This window comes from Abramis brama (genome assembly GCF_963993115.1).
Source record: "Abramis brama genome assembly, chromosome: 2".
NCBI lineage: Eukaryota > Metazoa > Chordata > Actinopteri > Cypriniformes > Leuciscidae > Abramis > Abramis brama.
In genome coordinates this window covers 14,856,079-14,876,957 of record NC_139964.1, presented here as the reverse complement: position 1 = coordinate 14,876,957, position 20,879 = coordinate 14,856,079, and the positions used below count along the sequence as shown (strand labels likewise).

Below are 20,879 nucleotides of genomic sequence, written 5' to 3'. Positions count from 1 at the left end.
AATGAATAATAGGCCATTCAAGTTAGCTCGCTATCGTTAAAGTAATTAAAACATTATTCAGTCACACATGTTCCTCTCTATTTTCACAATTTAGTCATTCATTTATATTTTGTATTATTAATGTGTGTAATAGTTGTTGTTTTTTAACCCTGTGTATTTATTTAATACGGATATGTAAACAGATATGTTTGGTTCGTTGAGGGACTCCGGCAGTGATGCGGTTAAATGCTGAGTGCGCTCTCTCTCTCTCTCTCTCTCTCACTCTCTCTCTCTCTCTCTCTCTCGTGATGATGACGGCTCGTGCCTCCACACCGCATGCGTGAGTGTGTGTGTAGATGGATGGATCATTTCTCTCCCACATCACGCCGAAAACACTGCAGCATCCACGCGTTTCTCCTTCACAGATCGACGACAACACGAACAGATCCATCATTATCCCTGTCTGCCAGTCAGTATCCCAGGATTCATGCCAGTTTCCCAGGATTCATGCCAGTATCCCAGGATTCATGTCAGTGTATCGGATCGCGGATGCCCACTGAGATGCTGCAGGTAAGCGGGATTCATGTATCTCCTCCTCCATTAACCCTGCATGTCTGTCAGTGTGTTACTGTGCTGGTCTGATAGATTGTAGATGTTGTGTATCAGAAGTGCTCCTGTGATGCTCAGTCACAGTGCAGGAGCTGAAGGCCTACTGGAGCATTTACACAGTCTCGAGTCTATTTCTGGTGTTCATGCTCATGCTGTGTGTGGGATCTGCTCATATTGGATGATTCTCTGGAGATTTAAACATCTTGATGTTACATTATAGGTCAGATTAGTGTTTCCGTTCTACATGTCATCTTTCCCCACAGTAAAAGTGGAGCATATCTTCCTTCTTTAAAGCATCATGATTCTAAAGAATCATAGAACACCAATAAGATTCTTCATAGAAACTTGAGAATGTTCTTGACAATGACCTTATTAGAACTTTGAAATCTTTTGTCATATACATCACGGAATTCAAAGGGGTTAAATTACATCATATATGAAATGTTCTAATTAAGTTACATCATAGAAACCTGAAAAGGTTCTACTCTTTAGTTAAACTGTTCCATGATGCCATGGAACTCAAAAGGGTTAAACGATGACAGTAATTTTATAAAGGTTCTACAATGATTGTATTATGAAAGTGTAACTGAAACTGAACCGAAAACATTCTATTGACTTATTTTCATTACATTCTAGGATTCATTTGTACAGAACAAATGAATCCTAGAATGGGAAAAAAATCTTTGGGAAAAAATGGGAAAAAATCTTTGTGTTCGCTCGGAAAAACTTTTGAGCTCTTTGCAAGCGAACGCAAAGTTTCTCGGCAAAAGACAAACGTTTTTTTTTTTTTTGCGATGGAACGCAAACTTTCTTAGGGGAACACAAAACATTTGCGCAGAGAACGCAAAAGCATTGACAAATATGTCTCCCTTCACCATGTCCCTTTAGGGGCTCTGTAGGTTTGTAATGATCCAGTAGTAAATTATGATGTTGAATATGCATAAAACCTAGTAAACCTAGTAGATGTGTAAAAAAAAATAACCCAGCTAATTTTGGAGTGTATGAACTTGAAAACGTTCTACTGTGACTTTACTGTGACTTAAAATGTTTAATGACGTCATAGTGACTTAAGGTTTTGTTATGACTTTATTAGGACTTAAAGGGCCATATCTTGCACCCAGCGCAATTGACTTTGTACACCGACTAATGTATCATTCCTATTTTGCACCCGACGCACAGCAGACTTTTCCCTCCACAGACGCACGTTGGTAAATTAGGGAATGAACTTGCGCTCCCGGGGGCGGTTCAGCAAAAAGAGGAGGCGTGTTCCGGTGCAAACGTTCCCTGGTGCTATTTTGCAGTTTCAGAAAACAATTCCGCCACTGACCAGGAAAAACCTAGACTGAAGTCAGTAGCGGGTTATTCAGATGCTATTTTGAGGGCGCATACTTGGCCATAATGTAGCATGTGCACAACGCTCGTACACTTTGATTCTCTCATCTACACAGATGCAGCAGTTGCAATTTTTGCAAATCATAGGCTACATTATTACAAGGAAAAATATTACCACACGAGGGAATTCATTGTGGTGTCCATGAAGATGTGAAAAATAGGCATAAATCTAGCTTACATATTTCCCAAATTATTATACGCCTGTTTAACCGAAGCTAATTTGGGTGTGTTTCTCCATCCCCAATGTCACTTCTCTGTGTTTTACGGCCGTGACGAGAACGTCGGTCTCCTCGGCTGTGAACCGCTCCTGGTGTGCGCCTGGCAAATCCGCCGTTATAATAGCAATCCGCTATAGAACAAGCGCGCCTGCTCTTAAAGGGAATGTGAGATGATGCTCTGATTGGTTTATTTCACGTTACGCCCAAACCACACCTATGAGTAATGAAGCTACTTCAGACCAACGCATTTTAGATTTGCAGACCCGCCCACAAAGTTACTTGCCTTTCGCGCTTGATACTTGCGTTTCAGATCGTTAAAATAGGGCCCAAAATGTTTTATGACGTCATAGTAACTTCAGGTTCTGCTATGACTTTTTAAGGACATGTTCTATGGCATCACAGAGCTCAAAAAAGGGTTCAATGACACATGAATATTAATAGTTCTATGGCATCTTTGAAACTCAAGGTTTTCTTGTGGCATCATGGTAGCTTTAAAATGCTCTATGACATCACAGGAGAACGCGTTCAAGTTCATATTGCGTCACTGAAAGCGGCAAAGGCTCTTCTGTGGCATAATTCCCTGGAATAATTCAATAAGCAAAGCATTAAAAGGCCATTGCCAGAATGAAGCGTCTCCGTGGGGATGTTCTTGATGAAAGTGTGTCGTGTTGTGGAGCAGATGTCTCCGCTGAGATCACACTCATCTGTGCTCGGATACTCACACCACTGACTCACACACACACATGTGTGTGTTTCTGGACCTGCTGCTGTGTTTATTTCGTGGCAGAGACCTGCAGGTCAACCAGGACTACAGTAGATGAAGTAGATCCGCACCATCAACGTAGGTCATTATTCTTCTAACAATCTTTCATTTAGGTTGAAACAACACATTTTGTATATTGTAAGTCGCTGGATTTAATGGTCAACTAATATAGGATTATCGGTTACACTTTACAATAAAGTTAATTAACATTAGTTAACGAACTAAGAATGAACAATACTTCTTCAGAATTTTAATTAACTAATATTAATTTCAACATTTACTAATACGTTATTAAAATCAAAGGTTGTATTTGTTAACATTAGTTAATGCTTTGTGAACTAACAATGAGCAGCTGGATTTTTATTCACTAATATGTTAGTTCATGTTAGACTAATGAACCTTATTGTAAAGTGTTACCCAGATTATCAATGGCTGAAATTTAGAGAGCAGGATGACTGATGATGAAAATACTGGTAATATTATACAGGTTCTTTATTGGCATTGATGGTTCCATAAAGAATCGGTAACTTCCATGGAACTTTCCTCTGAACAAATGGTTCTTTAGATTTTTAAAATGCTCTTTTTTTAAAAAAAAGAATGGTTCACTGAAAGGTTCTTCTATGGCATCACCCTTTTGAAAGCTTTATTTTTAAGATTGTATGACAGTTTAATGATAGTAAATGAGACATAAACAAGCACAATATGTACTCAAAATTCTTGAAAAGGGCAAACTCTAACTTTTCTTGCCCAAGTGAACATGGTTAATTGCTGATGCCAGTCATAAATCTAAAAAACTGGCAAATATCAGCTCATTATCCGGCCTGGCTGATATATCAATGTGAGTGAAAACATTATTTTAACTTATTCACATAATGTCCTAGGAATAGTACATGATGTTGTGGAATATGCATAAATACTGCTTCATCTAGACTACTGTAGATTGTCCTCATTATTTAAACATTGAAAACATTTGGAAACTGTACAAAAAATGGTTCCCACACTTATGATGATGCTCCTTAAAGGGAGCAAAACTTCACGGCAATCTCCAAAAACTCCTAATATTGTTAGAACCATTCTCAGATATTAATAATAATGTCATGCAAAATGCAGGTTCCAGTTGTACCAAGCTTTTAACTTCCATGGAACTTTCCATTGAATAAAAGGTTCTTTTAGATTATTAAAATTCTCTATTTTTTAAGAACGGTTCACTGAAAGGTTCTTCTATCAATGGCATCAGCGCAAAAACCTTTTTGAAACCTTTATTATGATAGTAAATAAAACATAAACAAGAACACTATACTCAAAATTCACAAAAAGGGCAAACAAAACATTGAAAACATTTGGAAACTGTAAAATGGTTCCCACACTTATGATGATGTTCTTTAAAGGGAGCAGAACTTCACGACTGTCTCCAAAATCTGAACTTTACTCCTAATATTGTTAGAACCATGCTTGGATATTAATAATAACATCAAAAGGATGTTTACCAAATTATAATATTCCCTGTTAGGAGATAATGTACCTTGAGTTATTAAAATATTTAAATAATAAGTGATCCATTCACATGTGAAACTCCAAATAAAAGCATTTGATTTTAGATTATCAACTAAAAGTGTGTTGTGTTTCTTCACACCAAAGGCCATCTTCATTAATCCCAATGATCTAGTTCTGAAAAGTGCTGATATTAGTGGCTCCTGGACTAGCAGTTGTACCAATTTTTCTTCTGTGGAAGGGATGTAGAATGTGTTTTGAAGACTCGTGGGTAAATGACGGGAGCTGATGAGCTCTTCACAGAGAGGAGCGCTGTGTTTAGAGAACGACAGGACAGGATTAGGTTTTGCCGCACACACAGAAATGCAAAGTCGAGCGCAGCCGTGAAGGGCAGAGATGTGCCGTCAGGTCCGCTGACACTACAGTTTTACTGCTAAACACTGTTACTGTAAAAACCTGGCAATTGGTTTTAAACGATACGTTCGCTTACTCCATATGGGATTCATGTCATTTTACAGTAAAATACTGCTAAATGTACAAATTTGGAAGTGAGATAATAAGTCTTATAATACAGCGAAAAAACACTTGACATTGATTTTCCCAGAATTCTCTGTGCAACAGCTCACATTTTATAGTTTTTCACTGAAATAACGTTCTTCGTTTTTTTTTCTTTGGTTATGTGCATCATGGAACTTATGTTGTTAACTCTTTCCCCTCAGATTAAGTGTAGTTAACCCTTCAGATTAAGTGTAGTGAACCCCTTCAGATTAAGTGTAGTGAACCCTTCAGATTAAGTGTAGTTAACCCGTCATTAAGTGTAGTGAACCCTTCAGATTAAGTGTAGTGAACCCCCTCAGATTAAGTGCAGTTAACCCTTCAGATTAAGTGCAGTTAACCCTTCAGATTTGGTTTCTCTCTAGAGCTCCCCCCACAGCTTCGGAATAGATATTTGACAACACTGTTGTAAAAACTTGTTGGCGATTCTTAGACACAGAGGCTAGTAGATCAACGACATCAAAGCAGATGGGACATTCTTTAAAATGTCTTCTTCATTCGGGTTCGAACAGCTTGAGGGAGCGCAATAATGACAGCATTTTAGCACATTTCTTTTGGCTGTAAAGCAATTGTTTACATACTTCCTGACGCGGCGGCCGGCGGCCCGCCGGCTCAAAGTTGCAAGTGCGGATTTTCCGCTCACGGGCACCAGGGGGGTGCGAAACGACCACCATTCAACCTGAAATAAGTAATATAACCATTCCAATGACTCCGAAGCTGTTCATTTAAGGTAAAAAAGTTACTTAGTTCACCTTTAACCCGTCAGATTAAGTGTAGTGAACCCTTCAGATTAAGTGTAGTGAACCCTTCAGATTAACTGTACTTAACCCTTCAGATTAAGTGTAGTTAACCCTTCAGATTAACTGTACTTAACCCTTCAGATTAAGTGTAGTGAACCCCCTCAGATTAAGTGTAGTGAACCCCTCAGATTAAGTGTAGTGAACCCCTCAGATTAAGTGTAGTTAACCCTTCAGATTAAGTGTAGTTAACCCCTTCAGATTAAGAGTAGTGAACCCCCTCAGATTAAGTGCAGTTAACCCTTCAGATTAAGTGCAGTGAACCCTTCAGATTAAGTGTAGTGAACCCCCTCAGATTAAGTGTAGTGAACCCGTCAGATTAAGTGTAGTTAACCCTTCAGATTAAGTGTAGTTAACCCTTCAGATTAAGTGTAGTGAACCCTTCAGATTAACTGTAGTTAACCCTTCAGATTAAGTGTAGTTAACCCGTAACCCTTCATATTAACTGTAGTAAACCCTTCAGATTAAGTTTAGTTAACCCTTCAGATTAAGTGTAGTTAACCCATAACCCTTCAGATTAAGTGTAGTTAACCCTTCAGATTAACTGTAGTTAACCCTTCATATTAAGTGTAGTGAACCCTTCAGTTTAAGTGTAGTGAACCCTTCAGATTAAGTGTAGTTAACCCCTCAGATAATGTGTAGTGAACCCTTCAGATTAAGTGTAGTGAACCCTTCAGATTAAGTGTAGTTAACCCCTCAGATAATGTGTAGTGAACCCTTCAGATTAAGTGTAGTGAACCCTTCAGATTAAGTGTAGTTAACCCTTCAGATTAACTGTAGTAAACCCTTCAGATTAAGTGTAGTTAACCCTTCATATTAAATGTAGTGAACCCTTCAGATTAAGTGTAGTTAACCCCTCAGATAATGTGTAGTGAACCCTTCAGATTAAGTGTAGTTAACCCCTCAGATAATGTGTAGTGAACCCTTCAGATTAAGTGTAGTTAACCCTTCAGATTAACTGTAGTAAACCCTTCAGATTAAGTGTAGTTAACCCCTCAGATAATGTGTAGTGAACCCTTCAGATTAAGTGTAGTTAACCCCTCAGATAAAGTGTAGTTAACCCCTTCAGATTAAGTGTAGTTAACCCTTCATATTAAGTGTAGTTAACCCCTCAGATTAAGTGTAGTGAACCCTTCAGATTAAGTGTAGTGAACCATTCAGATTAACTGTAGTAAACCCTTCAGATTAACTGTAGTTAACCCCTCAGATAAAGTGTAGTGAACCCTTCAGATTAAGTGTAGTGAACCCCTCAGATAAAGTGTAGTTAACCCCTCAGATAAAGTGTAGTTAACCCCTCAGATTAAGTGTAGTTAACCCCTCAGATAAAGTGTAGTGAACCCTTCAGATTAAGTGTAGTTAAAGGGTTAGTTCACCCAAAAATGAAAATTATGTCATTAATGACTCACCCTCATGTCGTTCCAAGCCCGTAAGACCTCCGTTCATCTTCGGAACACAGTTTAAGATATTTTAGATTTAGTCTGAGAGCTTTCTGTCCCTCCATTGAAAATGTATGTACGGTATACAGTCCATGTCCAGAAAAGGTATTACAGACATCATCAAAGTAGTCCATGTGACTACAGTGGCTCAATCTTAAAGGGTTACTTCACCTCTGGGAAGATGAATGTGTATTTAAAATAGGTCATTTAAGTAGAAGAAATGTGAAGAAATTTTTGAATTTGGAGCTTTCTAGACTGAGAAAAGCCAGAAAATATATTTTTGGCTTATGTGGATGAAAGACAACAACTCCCAGAATGCACTTGCTTCGCTGCCTTAGGAGGCCACGCCTACCGGTAAGAGTTGAAAACAACAAGGCTAACTTAGGCTACGTGATGAGTTTGCCAGGGATTTGCCAGGGATCTCTAGAGATCGCCCAAAATGTCCGGGATTCGGCTTTTGCGTTCTACAGTCGCCATTCATTCATCATGTTTACTGTGGCGAGCAGGACGAGGCTGAGGGCCGCGGGAGAACGGCGCGAGGCCGGTGGCGTCATTACTGAGACGCGCCGGGTCTCCCATCTCTCACGGAGGAGCGGGAATTTTCTTAGCAAGGGTAAAACGCACATCAACCGATCACTTGTTGTTTAGCGTTCATGTAAACACTACATTCAGATTCACCAATCGGAATGAATTCAGTTAGATTAAAACAAAAGGTGTGCATGTAAACAATGAATGGCGACCGCAGAACGCAAAAGCTGAATCCCGGACATTTTGAACGTTCTCGCCCGCCGGACAAGTCCGGGAAAAGGAAGATGGTAACCCCTACTTACTCAGCTTTCTCCTACTATTCAGCTTTCTCCACAGACCACAGAACAATAGCCTGCTAGCTTAGCTTCCAAAGAAAGACGGCTGACACTGTGTACATTCTGTGACTGTGAGTGAGATCCCTCTATGGGCGGGCTGAAAACATGCGGAACAGCTCCTCCTACTGGCTGTAGTCTTTAGCCTCTGGCCAGAAAATCCTCCGATGACGCAAAATGACGATTTTTGCGTCATCGGAGGATTTTTTCCAGACAAAAAATACATAATTCTCTTGTCTCAGGGGGATATGAGGGTGGAAAGCATGGTAATTCGAAAATACTACAGGTTTTCTACTAATACAAAGCTTAATGCTAAATCCTGAAGTAACCCTTTAAGTTTATAAAGCGACGAGAAATTCTTTTCGCAGTTATACTTTTTCACATAGTATAACTGCGCAGCGCATCTGTGTTGTACTTCACACGTAGGCTCACTATTGGCCGACGCTGGTCATGTGTGTGATGCGTGTGACGTGCAACACAGAAGCGCTGTGCAGTTATACTACGTGAACTAACTCGAGGCCCAGAGAGAAGGAAATGAATAGTGGAATAAAGTCGTTATTTTTGTTGTTTTTTTGCGGACAAAAAGTATTCTCGTCGCTTTATAAACTTAAGATTGAGCCACTGTAGTCACTTGGACTATATTAACGATGTCTTTAATGCATTTTCTGGGCCAGCAAGTTATAACATCTTTAGAAGCCTATGGAGGAGTGAGCCAGCTCTCAGATTTAATCAAAAATATCTTAATTTGTGTTCCGAAGATGAACGAAGGTCTTACAGGGTTGGAACAACATGAGGGTGAGTAATTACTGACAGAATTTTCATTTGGTGAACTAACCCTTTAACCCTTTGCTAACCCTCCAGAATCGTCTGAATGAAAGAAACACGGTTCATGCCGACTGTGACATGAGTCAGAACGTGCCGCTGTCATCTGGTGGTCTCGGGAGGCCCGTGGGCTGATGGCTAACAGCATGAGTCGTCTCTTTGGGGGCGTTTGTGACTCATGCATGAGTCAAAGCAGGGTTCCCACGGGTCCTTGAAATCCTTGAAAGTTTGTGAATCTGAAAAAAAAAATGTCAAGGCCCTGGAAAGTTTTTGAAAATAAACATACATAGATACAGGTTCTTGAAAGTGCTTGAATTTATTTTGTGCAAGAAGTTTTCTGGAAAAAAATCCATATTATTCCCTCCGGTCCGCTAATGTGTTTGGCCAACACTTTGTGGCCTATGCATACTAGCTTGCTTGATTTACGTTAGTTACGTGCTTTTACGCGTTAGGCGAACCCTGTCAAAGACACATTTATTCATTAGCAGATGCTTTCAGGCAGCATTTCAGATGCTTTAATCATTGGGTCTGTAATCTGGGAATCGAACCCTTCACCTGAATGTTGCGAGCGCAGGGAAGCAGATTAAGTATACGGGCCGTCTGAAGGACGATTGTTTTGGCGCTCAAAACAATCGAGTTATTGTTTTGGAGCCTGACGGACAGATAACTCCGACCCACTTCCTTTGCCTGTGTTTTTTAAGATAAGTGCTAATTGGAGAGCCAAGCTGAATTATTGATGATCCTGAAAATGGTAATCGCTCTCCTCTTGCTGCAAATGAAGAGGGAGGGGGCATTTTTAATTAGCTCAACTGTGTCCACTAATGTGTTCAAAAGCTTCTTAACCCTCTACAGACCACATGATGATGAACAAAAACTTCAATAAACCAGGTTTAGGAAATGACTTTTGACCTCTGACTCAGGAAACTGTCTTTTATACTTCACAATGGACTATACAATTAAACATTTGAAAGTATATTTTATTTGTAACTTGAACTGTAAACCTCTTTAAAATAAATTTTATATTAAACAAAAATCACATTTTATTTATTCACCAACAATAAAGCAATATTTTGAATTTGCTTTTATTTCTATATCATCTTTTTTCTTACTTTTTATTATATATTTTTTAGTGATTTTTATCATTTTTAATTAGTTTAATTTTGAATTTATATAATTCAAAATAAATAATTGTATTATTATTATTATTATTTTAAATTATTGTAGTTCCTCAACTTTTGAAAATGTATTTTCATTTAGTTGCCGAGGTCACACTTCTTATTTTCATAAATTTTTTTAGAAGTTTAAGTTTTTCATCTAATATTTATTTTATTTCAGGTTTATTTCAATAAAACAATTTTTAATAGTTTTAATTAGCAATAACAACCGTGATTCTGATGTAGATGAGAGTTCCATGATGTGTAAGGCGTTGCTATGTGGTTGCTAAGGTTTTCTGAGTTGTTTTTAGTGTGTTGCTAAGTAGTTTCTGAATGCATTATAGTCATGTTTCATCTACACGACACCAATATTGATATATTAATGTTATAATCATCTATATCAATACTCTATAAACATGCTAATTTGTACTAAATATTCCGTACAGACCATTTGAATTTTAAACAATTTTGAAGACAAAATGTCTATCAGATTTTTTTTGAAGACAAAAATAACTACTTAGGTTTGTTGCCTTGGTAACTAAAATACTCTAACCCTTTACAGATAACAAAACTAGCATTCAATAAAACTATGAGTCAATATGACTTCATAAAGCCGAGAAGCATTTAATTATAGCCTTTGAAGTGTAAAACCACCTGTTTTTTTATGCGTGTGATTTATAAATGTTGTGTTAATGTGTATGTCTCTCTCTCTCTCTCTCACAGCTCTGGGTCTCTTTAGCGTGAGCGTCTGCCTCGTCCCACGCACACCGTCGCCATGACGACCTCGGCCCTGCGCCGGCAGGTGAAGAACATTGTGCACAACTACTCGGATGCGGAGATCAAGGTGCGGGAGGCGACCTCCAACGACCCCTGGGGCCCGTCCAGCTCGCTGATGTCGGAGATCGCAGAGCTGACCTTCAGCGTCGGGGCCTTCAGCGAGGTCATGGCCATGGTGTGGAAACGCCTCAACGACCACGGCAAGAACTGGAGACACGTCTACAAGGTGCCCGAGTCTGTTCTCGAGGGCCTCCAGGGGACTTAAAGGGATAGTTCACCCAAAAATGAAAATTAGCCCTTGATTTACTCACCCTCAAGCCATCCTAGGTGTATATGACATTCTTCTTTCAGACAAATACAATCTGAGTTATATAAAAAATGTCCTGGCTCTTTCAAGCTTTATAATGGCAGTGAATGGCCGTTTCTGTTTTAAAGTCCATACAAGTGCATCTATCCATCATACAAGTGCATCTATCCATCATACAAGTGCATCTATCCATCATACAAGTGCATCTATCCATCATACATCTATCCATCATACAAGTGCATCTATCCATCATACAAGTGCATCTATCCATCATACAAGTGCATCTATCCATCATAAAAGTGCATCTATCCATCATTAAAGTGCATCTATCCATCATAAAGTGCATCTATCCATCATACAAGTGCATCTATCCATCATTAAAGTGCATCTGTCCATCATAGAAGTGCATCTATCCATCATAAAAGTGCATCTGTCCATCATAAAGTGCATCTATCCATCATACAAGTGCATCTATCCATCATAAAAGTGCATCTATCCATCATTAAAGTGCATCTATCCATCATAGAAGTGCATCTATCCATCATAAAAGTGCATCTGTCCATCATTAAAGTGCATCTGTCCATCATAAAAGTGCATCTATCCATCATAAAGTGCCTCTATCCATCATAAAGTCCATCTATCCATCATACAAGTCCATCTATCCATCATTAAAGTGCATCTCTCCATCATAAAAGTGCATCTGTCTATCATAAAAGTGCATCTATCATGATAAAAGTGCATCTATCCATCATAAAAGTGCATCTATCCATCATAAAAGTGCATCTATCATCATAAAAGTGCATCTATCATCATAAAAGTGCATCTATCCATCATAAAAGTGCATCTCTCCATCATAAAAGTGCATCTGTCTATCATAAAAGTGCATCTATCATGATAAAAGTGCATCTATCCATCATAAAAGTGCATCTATCCATCATAAAAGTGCATCTATCCATCAAAAGTGCATCTATCCATGATAAAAGTGCATCTATCCATCATAAAAGTGCATCTGTCCATCATAAAAGTGCATCTATCCATCATAAAAGTGCATCATCTAAAAAAAAGTTGTTTTAGGGTTTAGTTACCCTAATGCAGGGGTTCCCAAACTTTTCCATGCCAAGGCCCCCCAAATACCACTAGGTTCTGGCCAAGGCCCCCCGTATTGAACCCATCGACAATACTACGGCACGGCACATGTAGAAATAAATAAATAAAACATCTAGGTGAACATCAGATTATGTGATGGTGTTTGATACCAGCCAATCAGAAAGATGAGATGCACCGATTACAATTTTCAAGGCAGATTCCGATTTTTCATTGCGTTTGACCTGCCGATACAGATTTAAGCCGATTCTGATTTCATTTTTTCTAACCACTTTACAGCACACACAAATATTTATTTTATATATATATATATATATAATAAAACACCACTTTTACCCAAACTGGTTAATAAAAACAAGTTTAAATGGATACATTCTCTATAAATATTTTTGTCTTCATTTTCTTTTCTGACATAGCCTACTCCTTGTTAAAACACACTATACATGCAAATTAAAAAAATCGGCCAATTCTTGTCACTAGCCGATCAATCAGATATCAGATAGGCTATGCAACAAATTATTATAATGTTTTTTCATAACAATACTCATATTAGCAAATATTTATTTTTTAACGTTTTTTAACTTTTTTTTTTCCAACTTGTTGCGGCCCACCTGGCGCCCCCTGGCGGCCCCCTGAGGGGCCGCGGCCCCCACTTTGAAAACCCCTGCCCTAATGAACTAATGAACCCACCATTTAAGAAATCCCCCCCGAATTTGCGCTAATTTGAAAGCGAACCCGTGGACACGTGCAGTCGTGCGCATTTTAGTTTCGCTTTTAAATTAGCACCAATTCGGGCGCGGATTGCTTGAATGGTGAGTTCATTATAATTCTTAATGAAAAACACAACAACAAAACAGTGCAATGATAAATTAGCTTAAATAGGCGCTTTTACACCAAATATTGCTCCATCATCTTGTCAGTCAGCTCCTCACTCTCGTGATGAATGAAATCTGACTCCTGCTGCTGATCTGTGCTGCGACTCTCGTTCAGCTCACGATTTATTAAGCAGACACGTTCAGTTTAACAGTGTCTGTTCTCTAACTGAGCTAAATGATTTTATAAAAAAAAAATAAAAAAAATAATCAAATCGGCGGGTGGTGCCACAGTGGGCAAGTTTCTTAACACCGGTAACACCGACTATCGTAGCAAGCCTAGTCTAATTTACAAAGTATGTAATGATGAGGCGGTGTCGTGTGTCTGGTCCAGAATAGGGACTAACTGGCCAATATATGTATAATGATTTCGAGTTATTTCTAGTCTAATTTGCAAAGTGTTATTCCTAGTTTATTTCTAGTATAATTAATGCATTTAGGAGATTTCTAGTCTAATTCAAATAGTATAATTAATGAGTTTGAAAGATTTCTAGTCTAATGATTTCAAGTGATTTCTAGTCTAATTTACAAAGTGTATAATGATGAGCGGATGTCGTGTGTGTGTGTGTGTGTGGTCCAGGCTCTGACGCTGCTGGACTATCTGGCCAAGACGGGTTCGGAGCGGGTGGCCCAGCAGTGCCGCGAGAACGCCTTCACCATCCAGACGCTGCGCGACTTCCAGTACGTGGACCGGGACGGCCGGGACCAGGGCGTGAACGTGCGCGAGAAGGCCAAGCATCTGGTGGCTCTGCTGCGGGACGAGGAGCGTCTGAGGCAGGAGAGAGCGCAGGCGCTGAAGACCAAAGAGAGGATGGCGGGCGGGGGGGCGGTTCCTCCCGCGTGTCCCAGCCGGCGCAGCAGTCAGCCTAGCATGGCCGCGCTGTACGGGGAAGAGTTCAGCCACTCCAGGGGATCCCCGTCCTCCTTCAACTGTGAGTAGGGTTGGGTCCCCAGCTCGGTTCTTTTAAAGGTGCAGTGTGTAAGTTTAAGCTGCATCTAGTGGTGAGGTTGTGAACTGCACCCAACAGAAGTTACGGTGGTAAATAAATGATAAACTATAAAGACTCCAACTTTTTTCTTTGTAACATCTTGTTCAGGTTTGAGTCTAATTATAATGAAACATTATTGAAAAACTGTTTTGTTTTTTGTTTTTTTTTCGGTACAAAAAAAAGCTTATAAAAACATTAATAAACTGAGTAAAATTACATTTGTTTAAAAAATATATTTTGTTACAAAATTACATTTTGTTGCCTTTGTGTAAACCGCAAACGAACAGTGCACAAGGGTTAAAGGTGCCGTGTGTGATTTAGCGGCATCTAGTGGTGAGGTTGTGAACTGCAGCCAACAGAAGTTACGGTGGCCGACAGGAAGTGATGTCGTCGTCAGAGACAGCAGAGAGTAGCCAGTTAAGCATTGAGGTTTCTTTACAAAGACAAATTAAGAAATTAGGTTTACTTAATTATTCAGTAAAACGATATGTTATTGTGAATATTGTTGGTACTTGTTCATCATTGTGTCAGTGTTTTATTCGCTGACTTTAGCTAGCTTCATTACACGAAACGTGTTTGTCCGTTCAGGCCACTGTAGAAACATGTCGATGTAAGCGGACCCGCGGTGTGTGTAGATAGACATGCCTCATTCTAAGGTAATAAAAACACAACGGTTCATTATGTAAGGTCTTTATACACCACTGAAAACATAGTTATGATTTATGATATTGCATTTCTGTCAACGGATCCTTCTAAATATATATATAAATATTACACAATGCACCTTTGAGTTTTGATTTATTTATAAGGCAAAATTAAATCATCCACAGATGCTTCTGTCATGTGCTGTTGTGTTGTTTATAGTTTAATGAGGCTGTGTGACAGCGACACACACACACACACACACACACACACACAGTATAACTGAAGTGAGATGGTGATGCTTTATGACAGTAATCACAGACATTACACTCATAAATATAAACATTGATGTTCGTTCACTCTGTCTGTCAGCGTCGTCCTCGTCTCCCCGAGCCTCTGATCTGGAACAGACTCGACCGCAGACCAGCGGAGAAGAAGAACTACAACTGCAGCTCGCACTGGCCATGAGCAGAGAGGTACACACACACACACACACACATACATTATTGTACATCTATCTTTATGAGGACATTCATTGACACAATGCAATCTCTAGCCGCTTACCCTAACCTTACCCATCACAACTAAGTGCCTAACCCGACCCCTGACCCTAAACCGACCCTTAACCTCATTATAACCTTATCCCTAAAACCAAGTCTTGACCCTCAAACAGGCCTTTAAAGGCTCTCAGAAAGTGAGGACAGGCCAAAATGTCCTCACTTTACTCTCTCTGTCCTCACTCCAATGGTCTAACACTCAAACTGGTCCTCACAAAGATAGTTGTACAAGTACACACACACACACACACACACACCCACACACACCCACACACACACCCACACACACACACACACACACACACACACACACACACCCACCCACACACACACACACACACACACACAGACACCCACCCACACTCCTGCTGCTGCATGCTGGGAATGAAAGACACTCCAACACGGCATGTGTTCATTTACCACATCAAAAACCACAGAAACTGAAAACCAACAGAGATCGTTTACAGGAAACAGTCTAATGTAAAGAAGAGAGAGTGTGTGTGTGTGTGTGTGTTGGAGCAATTTTTAGAGCTATATCTTTATGGTTATTGTTATAGGTTATCACCAAACACTGTTGTCGTGCAAATGAACGGCGAGAACACATTAAAAGTTTTCAGTTTCCTGTTTGAACGGTGCCATGTAAGCGGACCCTAAGTTAATAACTAATGATCTTTGCAACGGAAGTGAATCAATCAAAACTAACTTTAGCTGGACAATAACTTTATTCTAGAGCTGCTGTAAAGACAAACAATCTCTGTTACTGTAATCTCCTAATATCACTGTAAAGCTGCTTTGAAACAATCTATATTGTTAAAAAGTTTATAGTTTAAATATAGTTTTCGTCGTTTTTGAACAGGCCTGCTTGTATTAACCCCTTCCTCCTCCTCCTCTAATTATATTTCTCTGTTCCTCTCATGTGTTTTTCTGCTGTGAATGTGCAGAGCTCATTAACCTCCTGCTCTTTTAATCCTAATTAATCCGTTCACTGACCGACGGCGCCCCCTTCAGAAGGGTGTGTGTTGATCATGTGCCCTGTCCCGCAGGAGCATCGCGGTCACCATGGAGACGACGCTCAGCCTCGTCTGCAGAAGGTCGTGGAGGAGGGCGAGAGACTGTCAGAGGTGAGAGAGAGACAGAGAGAGAGAGAGAGAGACAGAGAGAGTGAGAGACACAGAGAGAGAGAGACACTTGCTACGTTTACATGCACAACTTGTGTTTGAAATTTGTTTTGAAATTTCAATCGGATTGAAAGGGAAGGTTTATTCCTTTTGTAATCCGATCGAGAGAACATGTAAACACTTGATCAAACTGAAAACCGAAACTGAAAGGACTGCGCATGTGTAATGATGTATAAATACCGTAATGACAAATGACGCGCAGAACGAGCTGTTCTTCCTGATGAATAAAGTGTGGTATAAACAAGTGTCCCGTCATTCTATGATCCTCCTTTCACTGTGTCTGTGAAGTGGAGCAGGACAACGGCCCACCAGTCCTTGCTTCTCATCCACAGACGACTGGTTTTGGGCATTTTTACTGCGTGAAATGAATATAAGCAGCACGACACAACGGTTCATAAGCTCATAGTCTCTGAATAATGACCAGAAATGGATAAATATTAAGTCTGCTGTTTAAAACAAATAAATAATTAATGTAGGACAATGGTTTTTATACGCAAACATCGGGAAACTCTGTATATTAGTTCAGTGTGCGCATGTCAAAAAATCTATACCGATTTGAAGCTTGTGACGTATAAACACACACATCAACCCGATCACACGTTTAGCGTTCATGTAAACACTACGTTCAGATTCATCAATCGGAATGAATTCAGTGCGATTGCAACAGAAGTTGTGCATGTAAACGTATCCACTGAACTCCTCATGATCTGCTGACGCTGCTTTCCTCTCACAGTCGGCCATCATCGATCTGGTGGATGTGTTCGGTCCCGCACCGCTGAGCGACGACCCCTGGGACGCCCCGCCCACCTGCGCCGTGACCTCTGACCCCTGGGAGTCTGTCGGTCAGTCATCAATGCGCTAGTTGCGTTCACGCATTCATTTTTAAGAATAGTTGGCGATTTCCTCTGTACGTCACCAAAAAAATATTGTCTTTAAATTTCATTCAACTGTACAAATCTTACAATTTATCAGTATTTTCAGCATTTTTTTTAACATTCTTTTAGTTTCTTCAAATGAAATCAGCATTGATGACGCAAACGTTGTGTCAGCATCTTTTTCGTATAGATCTTGTTCAAATTTCAACGTTGATTGATCAGTATTTTGTTAACCTTTGTGTTAAAAAATGTAGTAAACTCTTTTTTTCAGTGTTGAAATAACAACTGACTTTATTGTAAAAAGTAAAAAAGTTAAAATCCACAGTGTCATTTCAGTATCATTGAGATTACAGTGTTTATTAATAGTTTGAATCAGTTTTTATATTTTCCATTTTAAGTTAGATTTTTGTTAAGGTTTTAGTAATTTTATTGTGTGTTTTATGTCATTTTATTAGGTTTTGTCTGTATAGGCTAGTTTTTATTCACTTATCAGTTTTAGTTTTAGTCTCAAAAGTAACTTGAGAGGAACTGGTTTATACTTAAAACAAGAGAAATCCATGAAAACAAGAGTTGATCTAAAGCAGCGTTGCTCCTCCTCAGGGAAATGTATCCTGTTTTAAGGATTTTAAAGAGATTTTGAAGGATGTTTGACAGTGAAGTGTGGCTGTTTCTGCTTCAGCTGTAGTGAAGTCCAATAACCCAGGGGTTGATAGTCCCTGGACGGCCCGCCCCCCCTCCAGTAGCCCCGCCCACCCCTGGGGAACCCACCAATCGCCTCCTGACCCCTGGGATGCCCCGCCTTCAAACTCCACCTCTAATATGGATGGAAAAGCCTGGAGGAGCCCAGCGCGACAAAGTGAGACACTTTTAAACAAGTTTTCACAGTGACGACCCAGTAAATTAAAATAATGCATTTTTCTAGAGAATAAAGAGAGGATCCCTATAATACCAGGTGCAAAAAATTACATTTTAATTTCATTTTATACAGTTTGTGGCATAGAAACAACACCAGACATCCTTTATGTTAAAACTCAAACTTTCACTGTATATATTTAAGAAAAATGTGTTATTTATGTTTAAAATATTTATATTTATATATAATTTAAATGATGTATAAATATACAGTATATGCATGCAAATGCGATTAATTGTTGCCCAGCACTAATGTAAAGTGAAAGTTTGTGTTTCTTTAGAGATCCGTCTCTATATTCTCTGCTCTTCATTCTAGTCCCGAGTGGGAAGGACCCATTTTCCATTACAGAGGAGGAGGAGCTTACAGCGGAGGGGGAGGGGCCTGTAGTGGAAGGGGAGGGGCCTATCCAAGTGTTCAGCCCTCGCTGCGAGAGTCCTGCAGGTCCTCATCACACCGTCCTCACACTCGTGTCCCTCTCTGAGTTGAGTTGAAGCTCATTCGCATCTCTCCTTCCAGATGCCGATCAGTTCGGCGAGTTGGTGGCGAGCGTTCAAGTGAACGGATGGGGAAACGACAGTCCGGAGGCCTTTGACCTCTCTCGTCTCGGGCCTCCCCTCGACGCGGTGACCCAGAGACAGTGCCGAACCCCAGAAGCGTTCCTCGGACCTACCGCTGCCTCCCTCGTGAACCTGGACACACTGATCCCAGCCAACCCGCCGGCCAAGAGCAAAAACCCCTTCCTGTCAGGTAGGAACGCTTCATTCGCACTCGCTGGTGGTGTATATGTGTCTAGTTTTAAAGGAGTAGTTAAAATCTCCTGATAATTTCTCACCTCCACGTCATCTAAGATGTCCATGTCTTTCTTCAGTCGAAAAGAAATGAAGGTTTTTGAGGAAAACATTCCAGGATTGCTCTCCATATAGTGACTTCAATGGGGTCCAACAGGTTGAAGGTCTAAATGTGAGTTTCAGTGCAGCTTCAAAGTCTCGACACGATCCAGCCGAGGAATAAGAGTCTTATCTAGACAAAACCATCGGCCATTTTATAACAAAATAAACATTTATATACTTTTTAACCACAAATGCTCTGCGGTGAGCCACACATTACGTAATCACGTTGAAAGGTCACGCGTGTTCCTGTTCAAAAATGTTGGGTAGGGCAAAAAACTCCAAACTCCAACTTCAAAATCGTCCGTTGTTTTATCTTTTATGTATTTACATTTTTTTGTAAATGGACTTAGATTTAGTCTTTGCACGTTCACTTTGTAAACACTAGGTCGGTACTTCCGCCTACGTCACGCTTGACCTTTCAACAAGATTATGTAATGTGTGGCGCATCACAGCTAATGCAAGACGAGCATTTGTGGTTAAAAAGTATATAAATGTTTATTTTGTTATAAAATGGCCGATAGTTTGTCTAGATAAGACTCTTATTCCTCGGCTGGGATCGTGTCGAGACTTTGAAGCTGCACTGAAACTCACATTTGGACCAGTTGGACCCCATTGAAGTCACTATATGGAGAAAATCCTGGAATGTTTTCTTCAAAAACCTTAATTTCTTTTCGACTGAAGAAAGAAAGACATGAACATCTTGGATGAAGTGAGTAAGTGAACTAATCCTTGAGGAAGTGATTGGCTGATTGTGTGTCTCAGGTCTGAGCTCGCCGTCTCCCACAAACCCTTTCCACTGTGAGCCGCCCAGACTGACCCTGAATCAGATGCGTCCTCACTCCACCTCTCCGCTGCCGGCTCCCGCCCTGTCCTACAGCGCTTCTCTTCCTCAGCCGCTCCTGCAGCAGAAGCCCCAGACTCTGCCCTCGTCCCACACACAGCCGCCCCACGGCCTGCTGGATCTGCCCAGCAACCTCCCGCTGCCCCTGCTGCCCCTCACCCCCCCCAGCCGACACACACAGCCACAGAGCCACAACCCCTTCCTCTGAGGAACTGCTCCGCTTCACGACCCCAAACCGGATCACAGGGATTCAGTTTCAGTGTGAACGGACTGAAGCGCTGATTCTGAGTCTGCAGTGTTACAGTGACACTACCTTTCCAATAATGCAACACACATTTAATGACTTTAACTTGCGTTCATTCGTCTGTATTAAAGCGCGAGAGCTCAGACTGCATTATCACATTTATATCGAGCTTAAAGTCAACATGAACTCAAGTCAGACTCCGTTTACTTTCCTTACGCACCGTCCTGATCTTATTGTGTCATCAGTGCATGTTATATTCCCAAAACCTGGTTATAATCACAATATTTCGTCATGCTCTGTCCCTCAATCATCTAGGTCAGGAGTTTGCCACGGACCCTCATCCTAAAATGTACAAGGCAGATAAATATATTTGACCCAAATTATTCAATTGAAATTTAGTTAAATATTAATTAAAATGTAATTATTAAAATATTATTTTAAAAATATTATTTATTATTACTATGAATGTATCTTTTTTACTTTATTTATTTATTTATTTATTTTTGCACGTTTAAAGTCCCAAACTATTAAATTGAAATTTAATTAAATATTAATTGAAAGGTAATACTATAATTATGTGTAAAATATTATTTGATAAATATTATTGCTATAAA

The 20,879-nt window shown here is 39.9% G+C and overlaps 1 protein-coding gene across 1 annotated transcript; it reads left to right on the top strand.

Annotated features, from left to right (window-relative positions):
* Positions 1-334: 334 nt before the first annotated feature.
* epn3b (epsin 3b) lies at positions 335-20,779 on the top strand. Its single transcript, XM_084107007.1, has 10 exons — positions 335-549; positions 10,800-11,079; positions 13,717-14,068; positions 15,140-15,243; positions 16,368-16,445; positions 17,236-17,344; positions 18,057-18,233; positions 18,606-18,731; positions 18,807-19,037; positions 19,943-20,779. Exons 2-10 carry the CDS (start codon positions 10,852-10,854, stop codon positions 20,227-20,229), a joined length of 1,692 nt encoding a protein of 563 aa, XP_083963133.1. The 5' UTR covers positions 335-549; positions 10,800-10,851; the 3' UTR covers positions 20,230-20,779.
* Positions 20,780-20,879: the final 100 nt, after the last annotated feature.

Coding starts and splice junctions, on each gene's coding strand:
- epn3b (XM_084107007.1), top strand. CDS start 10,852: ATGACGACCTCGGCCCTGCGCCGGCAGGTGAAGAACATTGTGCACAAC. Junction 14,069..15,139: donor ATCCCCGTCCTCCTTCAACT/GTGAGTAGGGTT, acceptor TCTGTCTGTCAG/CGTCGTCCTCGTCTCCCCGA. Junction 18,732..18,806: donor TCGCTGCGAGAGTCCTGCAG/GTCCTCATCACA, acceptor CTCTCCTTCCAG/ATGCCGATCAGTTCGGCGAG.